Source organism: Pyrus communis, chromosome 1, assembly GCF_041283825.1.
Source record: "Pyrus communis isolate YQ-2024b chromosome 1, ASM4128382v1, whole genome shotgun sequence".
Lineage (NCBI taxonomy): Eukaryota > Viridiplantae > Streptophyta > Magnoliopsida > Rosales > Rosaceae > Pyrus > Pyrus communis.
In genome coordinates this window covers 23,139,519-23,154,966 of record NC_142565.1, presented here as the reverse complement: position 1 = coordinate 23,154,966, position 15,448 = coordinate 23,139,519, and the positions used below count along the sequence as shown (strand labels likewise).

Here is a 15,448-nt window from a genome sequence, read left to right as displayed (position 1 = left end):
GCTACTATTTTGGTAGCAGAAGCGATGAATTGGCATGAAGGGCTTCAGTGTGATAGGCGCAAGGATTTCACCAAAGTGATGGTGAAGAGGGACTCTAAACTTATCACTGAAGCTGTGCAGGGTCACTGGGGGATTCCTTGGAGAGTCAGCTCTATAATCAATGATATTCGTATCCTGGCTTGATCTTTTAGTCATGTTGACTGGAAGCACATTTTTAGGGAGGCAAACTTTGCTGCGGATGCTTTAGCTCACCTTGGTCTCTCCCTCTCGAATCCTCATTATTGGGATTTCTGTTTACCTGATGTTGCTCTTCCTGCCTGTAATTTTGATTGTATTGGAAATGGTTGTATTAGAGGTTTCATGATTTAATAAATTTCTTTGCATCCAAAAACAAAAACAAAAAAAAAAAAAAAAAAAAAAAAAAAAAAATCAAACAAACAAACAAACAAACAAACATGGGTTTGGACTAACCCTTAATTTTGTCTAGTCTAGTGAACTTTAACGGGGGCAAACAAACGCCCCCTAAGAAGATTTATCTTTCATCATATTAAGTATTTGACTATAGAGCTTAAACTAATATCCACATCAGTATTTTTTATTTATTTAAATTAAATGTCGTTCTTGTATATTTTACAATAAAATAGCTATATTAAGTATTTGACTATATATTGATTTCCCAATTTGAACTTTTAGAGCCTTTTTTTTTCCCTCCGTCGAAAAGATAAAACTTTATTAAAGCCGAATGGCAAGGTTTATATTAGCTGCAAGTATATTAAATACAAATTTCGGGCCAATCTCATTTCAAAGGAACTCGCCACCATGCAAAGCCACCTCGTGAGCAGCAAAATTATCTTCCTGCGGAACGAACCCGAACTTAACAAAATCAAAATGCATAGCTAAAGGATCAATATCAAACAACACCCCTTCTAGTATTGCATCCTGGTCCATTTGTGTATTAATCATACGAATTAACTAGGGGTGGTTCGGTATGGGATCCCAAATTGAAAATGGGATTTCGAATCCCACACCAAAATTTTTCGGGACAGGAGTGAAGATCAATCATGAACCAAAATTTCAGTATTCCCAATTTTTGGGATTCCCGAAGTGTTTTCGGTATTTGGGGATGGATTGGGATTGCGTTTTGGGTTTTGGGTATAAATTTGAGATTTTTGGATTGTGGGCTAAAATTTGGGCCTTTGGCTTAAACTTTTGTTGCCTAATTTCATATCAATTGAAATTTAGGCATTTTACCTATTACTAATTTGAAATTTCTTACCAATTGAAATACCAAATCATTCTTACCAAGTCAAATTGACGTTCCAAAATTCCAAAATCCAAATTACTTAATTTCATATTTCTATTTCTAATATAGTCTACTATCAAATTACTTGAATTCAATATTCATGCAAGCAACCAAAATAAATATACATATATATTTTCGGGTCGGTTCGGCATTCTTGAACCATTGAATATATAATCCCGATTCCCGTACTGAAAGGTTCGGGATCGGTTCGGTATGGATTCCAAAAATTCTTGTATTATCGGTTTAAGAATTTTTCAGTATGGGATCAGGATTTTTTTGGTTTAGTTTGGGACTTCGGGGAAAATTTTCCAGCCCTAGAATCAACGATTGGGAGTTGGACTTCGCCTCCCCCTTGTGCAGCCGCTATTTCTGCAAAACAGCAGTGCTGCCCTCACGGCAGCAGCCTCAGCAACAATGGCAGAGCTAAAAACCAATTTTCCCACACCCCCAGCTCGCTTTAAAATCCTAGCAAAGTCTCTTAACACCCACCCAAAACCACCTACCCTAGTCTTTGAGTTCCAAGCACCATCGCAATTAATTTTCAAGGTTCCAAATTCCGGCTTCTTCCAACTCCCCTGCACGCCCCCTGAATATCAATCTTGACCATAGTATCTCTAAACTCACCCACCTGCCGCCTCCACAGCCCCAAAACATCCGCTGGATTCCACGCCGTCCCATGAAAGATCATATCGTTTCTTACGTTCCAAATTCTCCAGAGGCCAAAAACAACTTCTAGCAAAAGTTCTTCCTTGGCATCCAGATCACAAACCCTTAGACATACATTTTTCCAACACTCCCGAAAGTCGCTTGCCACAATTGCAAGGGAATCAAGATGCAGAGTTGAACCAAACCAAAACATACGACTAAACTCACACCTAAAGAAATGTCCAAATTAGATTGCCTTAATTTTAGGGAAGATCAAAACAAACTGTCAAGCTTAGTTATCTTTTTATTAATAATTAACATGATTGATATTAGTCATCTCTTGTTTTTGAACTTTTATCTGTTTTTAATTTGTATTTTTTATTTTTTTTGAGAATTCATATTTTTTACATCTCAATTTAGAGACAACTAGATATGCCTCATTTCTCCATTTATATTGATACGTTTGGTTTCAAATGTACTAATACGTTAAGGTAAGTTTGTGATAAATTTTTGTTACAATCTATTTATATTGGTACATTTGGATCCATATGTCTCATTTTTCAATTTGTCATATAAACTAAAATTTTAAGCAATTTGTCATACCAACTTTTTGAAATCATTAATTTGTCATCTCTCCTTAACTCCATTAAGTTTCTATCCAATATAAGTCATGTGCCTCGCACATAACTTGTGTTTAGTTTGTTTCGGTCATTCTAATACCTTACTTCCCTTTTATTAAGTTGTATTCGACAAAAAACTATAGGATTTCTCAAGCAATGAAACAATATTTTTGATACGATAGCAATGAAATGATGAAGCAATGCACTGTCTTATGGTTATTCCAACTATGTAATGATACACCAATGGGAGTTTGCATTTTAGTATGTCACGGAGACATAATTTCATACAGGCTCTATAAATGAGAAACAAGTTGATGTTTTGTGCCTTAAATGGAGTTGTAGATGCATATGCGCTAAAGAAAAGTAAAAATTTAAGTGTTTGTACTAAAGAAAAGTAAAAAACTTGTGAAAGATATGTTAAAATGACCTAAATAACCCTAAACACAAGTCATGTGCGAGTCACATGACTTATATTGGATGGTAAACTTAATGGAATTAGGGTGAGATGACAAATTAATGATTTTGTAAAGTTGGTATGACAAATTGCTTAAAATTTTAGTTTATATGGCAAATTGAAAAATATGAACAAGTTCATATGACATTTCAAAAAATTTCCCATTTACGTAAGTTTGTGGTATATTTTTGGTATATTTGTGGTACGTTTGTTTAAATGAACTTATAAATTTAGATATGTTCTTTGCTAAAACAAATAGGATACGTTCATGCAATATAATATTCTTCTGAGGTCATTCTTGAACCCCTCCATGAACAAACATAGTGGGAACAACTTAACTAAATGTAATGGCACCAATATGATATTCTTCTGAGGCATCATTCTCCAGAGGCCAAATGAGATGGAAAATTACAAGAGTTGTAAATGAGCAAGAGTCACTCCCTCATTATTATTAATTCTACCCAATATGATATTCTTCTGAAGTGAGCTTGGTAATGGTGAGTCTCCCATACCCTACTAAGATTTTCCTCCAAAACTCTCAAATTCTAATTGAGGGACTTGGAATTTGCCAAAATATGGGGTGGTGCTATTTGATTTAAAGACCTGGATCAAATGACTTAAAATCAATCAATTATATTCATTATGTAATTATTTACCGATATATTTGCAAACACGTTATCCAAAAAAAAAGCTGAAGGCTAAAGTTTCCTAACTTGGTACCACAACCCCATATATATCCATGGAAGAACATGTTGGATATGTCTAAGATAAGGAGGATAACACAAGGAACTTGAGAAGTTAGCACAAAGACATGGAACTCCAAGGGGAAACATACCTTCTTTATGAAAGGATGGACATTGGAAGGACACACCTTATGAAGGTTTCTTGAAATAGTTCAAAACAATTGGTTCTTCTACTTGAATGTATGATCCTGTACTAGTAACTATGTTTGCAACCATTGTAAAAGAGTGACTAGTAAGAAGTAGAAGGTTAATGAGGGAAGAGAAAGTGCTTCACATTCAAAATGTGAGTAAAGATATAGATCATTGCCAAAGCAGTTGCCACTTCCTCATATGAATTGCCAAGAAATTGGACTATAAAGATTGTCTTTACATTTCAATTTGAATAAGGAACTTAATTCAATCACAATAATATTTAAGAGACGGATGAATTGTTTTGTTTGACAAAACATTATTCCTAATCAATGAATGATTGGTTTACTGTAATCCAATTAATTATCTCTACATTGATAGAGGTGATGTGGTAGTGTTAATTGTTTAGTATACTATGATGCCTAAAATTCGAAAGGTTACAAAGGACTGACTAACTCCACTAAGTTGTGACACCTCTAATGCATAAATGACAAGTTGGCCTTAGATGGATGCTTTGGATCGGTAGATGTAGATCCAATGCCTTCTTGTTAAACTTGTATAAGGGAGAAATGTTCGATTCCTTATTTTTTGAGAAGGAAGAAAAATTCACAAATTTGTTGAAGTTAATTCACTTAGGTGTTAGTGGCATATGTCCACTACATAATACTACTTATGTTGTATGACATTCACAAAAGATCACTCTCGGTTGGACTATCGCATATTTTGACTAAACACAAGTCTGATCATTTTGCAAAAGGTTTCAAAGAATCAAGAAAGTAAGTTGATGAGTAAGACGTCTAAGTATTAATCTCCTTTAGATTTGATCAAAGAAAAAGAACACTTTAGAAGAGTTTCCTTGAAAGGTATCAAGGAAAGTAGCATCATATGATAATGAATTTCTCAAATAGAAGAAGAACAAACTCTAGTAACATATAGTTTGTTAAATATTATCAATTTACCTATATCAAGGATATGCATCCCTAAGACAATGTGATTGTTAGTTAGAGTGTCTTCGAAAATGTTTCATAACTCCATAAGATGTAGTTAGAAAGAAAGATAAGTCTTAATCAAGTTAAGATTTGGGTTTGTCATGCATATGTCAATTGGCATAGTGCAATTGTGCTAAAAGAAATGTTTGTTTGAGCACAATCTTGGGGGATATCCTTAAATTAACCTTTGGATATCACTTCTATAGACCAACTAACAAAGGTTGTTTGTTGGGTAGTTCATTGAAATCCTACAAATAGAATTTGCCTAAGATAAAGCAAATGAACCAGATGTGGAACTCAAGGAATGAGTCATTGAGAGAGAAGATGATGATCAACCAGCTGAACTTTGTGAGTTGTGCTAGACTTATTTTATTATATATGAAAGAGATGATTGAGTGCTTGTGTAGATCAATCATGCAAGGATGGTTGGATGCCTATGTGGATTCAATCGTGATTTGCAAGTGCACTACTACAAAACTAACCAGTAGTGTCATTTTAAAAAACGACAGGAAAAACCCATTTCTGTTGAATATTAGTGAAAATTTGACAGAAATTCATGTAATGGTGGATAAAAGAACTGACAACATTGCTTGTGTCACGCAAAGGCTTTTGTTGTTGGTTAGTTCCCTTAAACAGCCAAGAAAACGCAAAGCGTTTTAAAATTAAAAAAAAGACAGTAGTGTCCGATAAAAGTACTTTAGCGTTAGATACAAGGACATTGAAATTGGTGATGGATACAGGTGACATTAAATACTGAGATAGACTGTCGGATATAGCAGATTTGTGTTGCCCCTAACTGACACCACTAATCATTAATAATAAAAAATATATAAAAAAAAACATATTTCAAATTTTGAATAAATAAAATAAACAAATATTATGTCGCTCATAATAGACACCATTAAATAAAATAATAATTATTTTGCATTGAAAAAATCAATTTTATGTCGCTCCTAACCGATAGAAACACTAACACACCCCAACTTGGAATATCTACTAGGACTCTGAATCGAGCTGTGCTGGCCGACACCTGGAAGGTGACGAAGCCATAAAGTGTGATGATGTGTAAAATGTGAATAAATTTAAACCTAAAAGTGCATATATACGCGAGTGCGCGGTGAGCGGTTATGAACCCATTTCACACGTGATACAGAGCATAAGTAAAGTACAGTGAGGTAAGATAATAGTTATACTATCATAAGGAGCCACCTGAATTGGGGAGTGCCATAAGTCCTCGTCGATACAGAACTTTGCTACTAGAACCTGAAGGGGTGCAAAATAGAAAGTGTGAGTGGGCAACACAAAGATTTTCAAAATCATTTCAATTATCAAAGGTAATAACCCCTCGTCGTAAAACCTATATAGTTTCCAGAAAATCATACTACGTATAAGTATGAAATCAAATGTACAACAATAGTAAATCCAAAAGTATACCACGACACAACATCTCGTTAGCAATATAAATAACCATGTGCTCAATAACCCATACTAGCACACAAGTCGGAGTCACCTGTGGTGACCTGTACGACTGCACCCATATCTCATCAATCAATGCTAGCACATAAGTCGGAGTCACCTATAGTGACCTGTATAACTCATCCATATCTCATCAATCAATGCTAGCACATATGTCGGAGTCACCTATAGTGACCTGTACGACTCATCTATATATCAAGTAATGTGTCAGCCAGATCCACCTCTTGTGGCCTGTACGGCAGAGCCTATAGCTCATCAAATATCACTGTACACGAATCGGAACCACCTATAGTGGTCTGTAAGACAGGACTGGGTGTAAATAAGTACGCTCAAGTGCTACGATCACGTGGAGACTGCGAATGATCGTGGGTCACCTACGAGTCGGAACCACCTATAGTGGTCTGTACGATAGGACTGTGCATCTACCTTGAATCCAAGGTGAGCGTAAGGTGCGGGAGGTGAACATCACGTGAAGAGCTGTGCCTTGCCCACGAACGGGAGCATTAACACCGGGGTTCAGGTTTATGAGTTATAAATGCATCTAATATAACATGTATGACTCATAGGCAACCTGTATGACATTGTTGGAGTTGCCTAAAACATAAACCTAGTCATGCCATAACTCCATCATTTCAACTGATACCATAAACTCAACTGAACTTACCTGGTTGTCCCGTGTTCATCTTTGCACTTCAAAGCGTTCACAATAATTGTGTGTAGGTAATATACATATGGATATACCATGATGCAATGTAATACTCAACCATGTCATAGCATTTCAAATATACACATATACATACTATGGCATAAAATGCATAAGCTGCAACACCCTACTCCCTAACTATTATTTTCGGGAATAATTATTGGTGATAAGCCCAACTAGACACTAGTTTAATTAACTATCATTACTTACATTTCCTACTTCAATTTCTTGATTCTTCACATATTAATGTATGACCAACATTTAACTACCAAAACATAACGTTAAATCTCACATTTTTCACCAATGTCCTTCACATTGCTCAATCCCCAAACAAGGCTATTGTCTCAATTATTTAGTCTCATTTATTGTATGGCTGCATGTAACGTCTCGTTAGACTGCCTACGTACCCTAACAGGGATCAAGCCATTCGTAGTTCGCACTAGTACTTCAAAGCATTTATAGTAATTATATGTAGGTAATATGCATAAGTCAACTTAAAACGTTTGTGGAATTATAAATCATGTGTATATATACGATAGAAAGGAAAATGCCCATTCACCTGAGGTTTGCGCTACAACTCCCTAGCGCTAATATTGAGACATTACGAACCAACGTCACCTGGAACAGTGATCAAATCACGTCTCAGAGTTCTTACCGATAGAATACATAATTCACATAAAACACATCCCTACAAAATTCAGTTTGGAAGATTTGCATCTTGGATTTCTGATCCGTTACTTGCAAAGATCCACATTATGTTGCGAGAACAACATCCTAATGTTTCATTATGATCCAACGGTCGAATCTCCGTCAATTGCCAAAACCAAGTGGCAATCAACATTTTATTTTGTGAACTTACAAATCCAATTCAGGAAGATCTGTACATCGGATTCCTGATTCGTAAGTTTCTGAGGTCCTCAAATATTACGTACTATAATGTATTAAAGTTTGGTGACGATCCAACGATTGGATCGTCGATTCACACTTTTACCAAATAATGTATCGTAGAGAATTTAGGTTCCAACCATCAACCTATGTCATACAATTATCAAAACTGAACTCAAGGCATCTAATTTAGCCTAAGAATGACATTGACAGCCCCCTGGCCACGCGCCGCCGCACGTGTTGCCGTGGGTGATGGTCAGACGCCTTGACTCGCCAAAAAATCCAACTATTTCAAAAAATTCTAGAAATGAAGATCTCAAAGAGTAGAGCAAACTTTATACCTACGGCCAAGTCCAATTTGGCATGGAAAGGCTCCGATTTGCCTCGAACCCATCGGAAACCCTAGTTTTGGGTGTGTTCGATTCAACTCCAAGGATGTTCAGATGTCCTTACCATTGTTTGGGCTTTGTTGTAGACCTCAAGGGGGTACTAAAGGTGGTGGTAATTGAGCAAGAATGTTTCAGATTTAGTGGATCTCCACCTAAGGCCGACGGAACCACCGTGGGTATTCTCCTCAAAATTGGACTCCCCCTCATCGTTTTTAGTGTAAAAATGGAAGAGGGATCGATTGGCCTTGAGGTAAGGATCATTTTGACACCAAGATCGCCGTCCATGGTGGCCGGAGTTGGAGATAGAATCGGGTCGGGTCACGGTTCATCAAGGGAACCGGCGGATCCCCTTCTTTTCTCCTCCTTCGTTTCCCTTCTGGTTCTTCTCTCCCATTCGTCACTCTCTCTCTCTCTCTCATTTTTCCTGATTGGGCAGCGCCTATCCTTTTTCTCTCCCTCTCCTTCGCTGCCATCAGCCAGCCTTCCCCCTTTTTCTTTTCTCTTCTTCTTCCCTCCTAAATAACTAAAAGATAATAATATAAGATTATAAAAATATAAATAGTAACTAAAACAAAAGTACTTCTCGGGTTTACTGTTCCGTAAAACTTTAACCGTATCTCCAAATTCGCTTATGCTTATGCCTACACATCCGTACCGTCGAGTACTACATGAATACTCAAAAGGAATATCTCGTACGTCTCACTATACGTTGGTCAACGAAAGTCAATACCCTCGCCTCAAGGGCCTTTTCATAAAATCACGCTTTTAAAATTTGTAAAAACATAAAATTAGGGACAGGTCGTCACAATCTACCCACCTAAAAAAATTTCGTGTTATACATAAAATACTCCGAAAGATTGTAAGAAAATGTACACATAAAGAAGAAATCAACTAGAGCGGTTGCATAAAAGAGAATGTCATTCCTTCGTGATCGGAGTGCAGTGATTCCTCCTTCATACCTCCCAACTCAAACTTTCATTCTCCTTCAAAACAATACTACAATATAAAATCCTTTACGAAAACATCAAGTCAAAATAGATATATAGAGCAACATATCGCCAAAATACCTATATCATAGCTAACCATAATTACAAGTAACTAAAATAGAGATAATAGTATGTTACAACCATACTACTTATGGGACGAACAAAATGCAACACGTCCACTAAAGTTTGAGTAACTCGCTTCAGTCTAATTGTTAGTCTAGGGGTGGAAATGTGATACTAAACAACATCTAATACTTTCAACCTTTTAAAAAGACTTCCAAAGGCTTGGAAGTGAAACACGTAACACGATGAAGTATAAACACCAAGATGATAATCTTATTGGGTTTCCGATTTCCCGCACTTGTATATAAGTCTAGAAATAGCATTCTCATAATGCCATCATCCTTCGAAAGTAAACAGAGAAGAACTGTGGTTATCCAGAAAGTTTGGACTTTATTTTCTCAACATCTTAGACTGAAATTTCTCTTCAATCACCTCAAGTGGAGCATAAATTTTAATTTTTGTTTTATCTCCACATTTGATCATATCATGAACGAGGACTTTTGGATTACGTTCCATGGATAAGTTAACAACATCCCACTTCTATCTTAGTTGTCTTCACCGTGTTGGAAATTCTACACCCATTTTAAGAAAATAAACCATTGCCAATACTTTAAGCCTTGAGGTTGGAAGAATACTGTTTTCTACTTAAGTAAAACTGCCACCAATTGGAATACCACATGAGTGTAACCTTGGTTCAGCATCACAATTATTGATTTCCACATTCTCTACACATACAAAATACCTCGAACTGAGAGTGTATAATGATACTTCCCAACTCCATTCATATAACAAATTATTATAATCATTCGAATCATTTCTTGATAGGTTAAAGGTAATTCCATGTTGATACTTGTATTTTTCAACTGATGTAGAATAGGACAAGCTGAAAGTGTTCAAGAGTAAATATGTCATTTTCGTACAACGAAAAAGATACACGATAGTACACTCATAACTGTTGATTAAATTCTTCTACCGCTATTGTCAGAAACTTAGCCCGTTCCAAAAAGTAAGTGTATTCAAGAAGTTCTAATGTTGAATCAGATTTTGGACACGTTCTCCATAGAGAAATGTCATTTGATTTCCAAGCAAAGATGATAATTGTTAACTTTAAATCATGGATAAGATAGTTCATTCCAAATGGTTCTACACATGGGTAATATAGATGATAATCCGTTAAACTGCCTCTACATAGTCGAAACATCTAGAGGACGCATCATCATAAATTCCCAAAAGATCAACGTCAACGAAAGACGTAGAACAGAGATGAGGAATATACTAGTAACTCAAAATCAACCTGAGAGTACATACATAGCTGACGTAGACTAAAATATCAAAGAGTCGAACAATTTCAAAAATGAATTACGCTAGAAGACGAAAAAGTTTCCATTATTACCTCAGACCAAGAAGTAAAAAGGTCGAATTGTAGAATGAACTAACAAAGTTTCTTGATGATCGAAAGTAACATTACAATTTATTAAAACTACCAGGAACCAAAAGCAATTTTCCCCAAAATGTTCTTCCGTCGAGTGTGATAGGAGCATATTTATGCGACTTAGTTGGCTTGTTCTCGTGCATTTACGTTATGTTTCCTTAGTTATTTTAGTCTTTTAAGCCATTTTCGTATGTTTTCAGGATCTAAGGGCTAATGGAGCAAAGAAGTGCATTAAGGGCCTTTTGGAGCACTTTTGGGCTAAGAATGGATAGCTTATGCATGGAGCCAAAGTGTTGGACAAAATTGAAGGCCTTGTATGCACTTAGGACATAAAACAAAGGGCCTAGCCCATTCTATTCCCAAAAACCTACAAATTTCAGCCATGCACCCATCCTTGCCGTGGAAACTCCATCCCAATTCCATGCAATCTTCATGATTGCAGCCACATGCATTCATCCTATCATTTTCTGCATATTCACTTCCATATTCCCTTTTTAATCCACTTGCATTCTTAATCATTCACCCTAGCTTGTATCCACATGCTTTCCCAACAAACAAATCAGCCACATGCACACCAAACCCCCCATTGCCATGCATCCCTTGCATTTCCAGCATTCCCATTTGCATTTTCAGATTTCCACCAACCAATTTAGTTGTAGCCACATGCATTCCCTTCTTTATTCATTCCTAGCTGCCATTCACATGTTCTCCCAACCATTTTCTCCCTATAAAACCATGCAATGCATTCATACAATTCATTCCATTCACCACACCACAACACAACACACAACACAAAATCCCCATTCTTGCCGTGCACACCCCTTCCAGTTTTCCAGCATTCTCTCCTCCATTGCAGCCACTCCAACCACTCCCCACTCCATTCAACATACACCTAAAGTCCTAAACATTTCCTTAGACCTTGTGCTACAACAAAGAGGAAGAGAAGAGGGCCTAAACGTTCATACAATTCAAGTTTGAGTTGTTGGAATGTTTAGGTGTTTCTTTGATTTCAATGTTTAAATTTACTTCTCTTTATCTTGTACGTATGAGGAACTAAACCCCCTTGGCTAGGGGGGGATTCGAAATATATGTTTATGCTTGCATTTTGATTTGATTACTTCTAATTGCGTTTCATAAGTTGTGGATTCAATTTGTTTAACCGTTTGATTGATAACTTATTTATGTATGTTTATTGAGAGTGCACGCTTAATTTTCATGCATGAATATGACGCTAGAATATAAGTGAGTTTCACCTAATAGTTACGAACTTATATTCACAAGTAGTGGAGGTTGCTTATAAACAATCGCGTTAAACGAATTCTTGGCATAAGTTTCATGCGTATTCCATAGTAACGAATGCCTCGTCAACACTTATGATTTCCGTTGAACTTAATGATCTTTGTTGAATGTCTCTTTCATGCGTATTCCATAGTTAGGGACTTTGACTAGGAATAATTTGGTTGTAATGCGTATTCCATTCAATCCAATGAATCTAGGGAAATCTGAAAGTTAATTTAAGCGGATCTAATTAACTTGGAGCTTTGAGAATTCATGGTTTATTGAAACGCAATTGGAAATCTTTTTATTATGCAAGTGTAACATGTGTGGAGATGAACCCCTTGGCTAGCATCCATTCATTCCATTTCATCAATTTCATATTTACATTCTGTTTTAATTGCAATTTGTTCATTTAGTTTAATTTCGTCAAAACCTAAATCCCCCTTTACTTTAATGTCCAATTTAGTTAGAAAGTGTATTAGTTTGTGTTTATAAGTGTTATGATTCAATTTGTTACACAAATTCGTCCAAATTCACCAAAGTGCTCAAAACTGCCCAGAAAGTATTTTTAAGGCAGTTTTGAGTGTTTTGGGTGATGTTTGAGTCTTTTGGTTTGTTTTAGTGTTTCAAGCATTTAGTTTCGCATTCTTTGAGTCTAGTTTAGTATTTTAAACTTTATTTTACGTTTTTGAGTCAGTTTCCAAGTGATTTGCAATCCCTCCTAATCCCCGGTTAAGAACGATCCCTACTTACATACTTACTACAATTGATAAAAAGAGGGTTTAATTTGTGTGCGTATAAATCTCGCATCAAATTTTGGCGCCGTTGCCGGGGATTAGCAACTTTGCTAATCCTTTGGATTGTTTACTTTCTGTTTATTTGTTTATTTTGTTAAAGTTTCTGACCTTGTTTTATTTTTCTTATTTTAGGTACTAGTGTATGACTCGGAGGTCTCAACCGATTCGTGAGGATATCTCGAACTTTGACAGTGATTTTGAGAGGACTTTGAGACGAAGGAAGAAGCACCACGAATCAAATCCACTAAGCCCAGGACCTGAGCTTGAAGAACAAGTCCCAGAAGAGAAGGAGAAACCCACGACAAGGGTAGTTGAAGAACCCCAAGGCATGGCCGTGGACAACCGGACACTCAAGGAGCTTTCTGCTTCGGGATTGGATAATGCCGCACCCTTGTGTATCCAATATCCCCTACCAGCCGAAGGCAAGACCGAGGAGTTTGAGTTGAAGTCAAGCTTGCTCCACCACATTCCGAAGTACCATGGATTGTCCATGGAGGATCCGAACAAGCACTTGAAGGAATTTGAGGTAGTGTGTTCAAGCATGACTCCAGTCAACATCGACGGAAGTATTTTGAAGATGAAGGCTTTTCCATTCTCTTTAATGGACAAAGCCAAGGATTGGTTGTATGACTTAGCTCCCGGAACCGTCACATCTTGGGAGAGCATGAAGAGGGCATATCTGGAGAAGTTTTTCCCAACTTCTCGGATCATCCTTTTACGAAAAAGGATAAGTGGAATCCAACAAGAAGAAGGTGAGTCCTTCTCTACGTATTATGAACGTTTTAAATCTCTTGTTGCTTCGTGTCCACAGCATCAGATGAAGGAGGAGTTGCTTCTGCAATACTTCTATGAGGGGCTCCTACCAATTGAACGTCAAATGCTCGATGCCTCGGCGGGTGGAGCATTGGTGGACAAGACACCCAGGGATGCCAAGGTTTTGATTGCTAACCGAGCATTGAATGCTCAACAATACGAAGGAGTAGGCCAAAGAGGACCCCCACGGCAGCAAGTACATGAGGTAAGTTCCACACCCGACATTCATTCACAGTTAGCTAATCTTACTTCCATTATGTCTCAGATGGCCGAAGGAATGAGGGTGCAAGGACCAATTGTATGCGGAGTGTGTTCTATCCAAGGACATGCTTCTGAGAAATGCCCACAACTCATTGAAAATGGTGGATGGGAAAGCGCAAATGCAATTGGGTTTCAAGGCCAAAACCAACCGAGGAACGATCCATATTCGAACACGTATAATCCAGGTTGGAGAGACCACCCGAATTTCAAATGGAGGGAGCCTCAGCAGCCACAACAAGGAGGCTTTAGGCAACAAACCCCGGGCTTCTACAACAAACCATACGTCCCCACACAAGCACCTCCACAATCTGCCCAAACAAGTTCAGGTAACACTTTAGATAATAATACACTTCTTAAGTTACTAACGAATTTGTCTCAGGGGCAAGAAGACCAAGCCAAAGCCATACAAAACCAAGACAAGAGGGTGGAGCAATTGGAGAAACAAATTGGGCAGATTGCAGATTTTGTAGGGAAGTTTCGTGAACAAGGCCAACTTCCTAGTTCTACCATTCCAAACCCCAAGGGAAGCTTCGAAACGGCCAAGGCAATCATCTTGAGAAATGGTAAACAGGTTGGAACGAACTCAAACACATCCAAATCAAGTCAAGACGAGGAGGACAAGTTGCTGCAAGAAGAAGCACAGGGAGCAAAGCCCACGGCCAAAGATGATCAAACCTTGCCGAATTCATCTAGTCCTCCTAAACCGTTCCAAACCACCAAGGTAAGTCCCAATTCGACTTTTTCTAGTTCTATTCCACTAAATGTGCCCTTTCCTGGCAGGTTTAGGCAATCAAAGAAGGAAGAAGCCGAGAAGGACATTCTAGAGACCTTTCGAAAAGTTCAAGTCAATATCCCGCTCCTTGATGCGATTAAGCAAGTCCCGAGGTATGCTAAGTTTTTAAAAGAACTTTGTACAACAAGGAGAAGGATTTCAAACAAAGAGGTGGTTCAAGTAAGTGAAAATGTCTCTGCTGTGTTACAAAGGAAATTACCCCCTAAATGCAAAGATCCGGGTAGTTTTACAATTCCATGCGTTATTGGTAATACTAAGTTTGAACAATGCATGTTAGACTTAGGGGCTTCGATTAATGTTATGCCATACTCTATTTATGCATCTATGAACTTAGGTGAGCTTAAAAATGATGGTGTGATAATTCAACTAGCCGATCGTTCTAATGCATATCCAAAGGGTGTTTTGGAAGATGTTTTGGTACAGGTTGGTAACTTGATTTTTCCAGCGGATTTCTACATGCTTGACATGGAGGATTCACCCCATTCCACCCCATTGCCGATTCTATTAGGGAGGCCCTTCATGAAAACAGCCCGCACCAAGATAGATGTGTTTAAAGGAACGTTAACGATGGAATTTGATGGGGAAGTCATTGATTTCAATCTTTCTGAAAGTATTAAATTTCCTAAGGACGATCATTCTTGCTTTTCTATTGATATAATTGATGATTTGGCGCAGGATTTTCTCGATTC

General features: G+C 37.4%; 1 protein-coding gene across 1 annotated transcript in view; it reads left to right on the top strand.

The window, feature by feature from the left end:
* The first annotated feature begins 13,034 nt into the window (after positions 1-13,034).
* LOC148699383 (uncharacterized) overlaps positions 13,035-15,448 on the top strand; it is a 47,043-nt gene continuing 44,629 nt past the window's right edge. The window contains exon 1 of the mRNA XM_088698794.1: positions 13,035-15,182. Within this exon, the coding sequence (XP_088554920.1) occupies positions 13,035-15,182 (2,148 nt within the window). The remainder of the gene's footprint in view (positions 15,183-15,448) is intronic.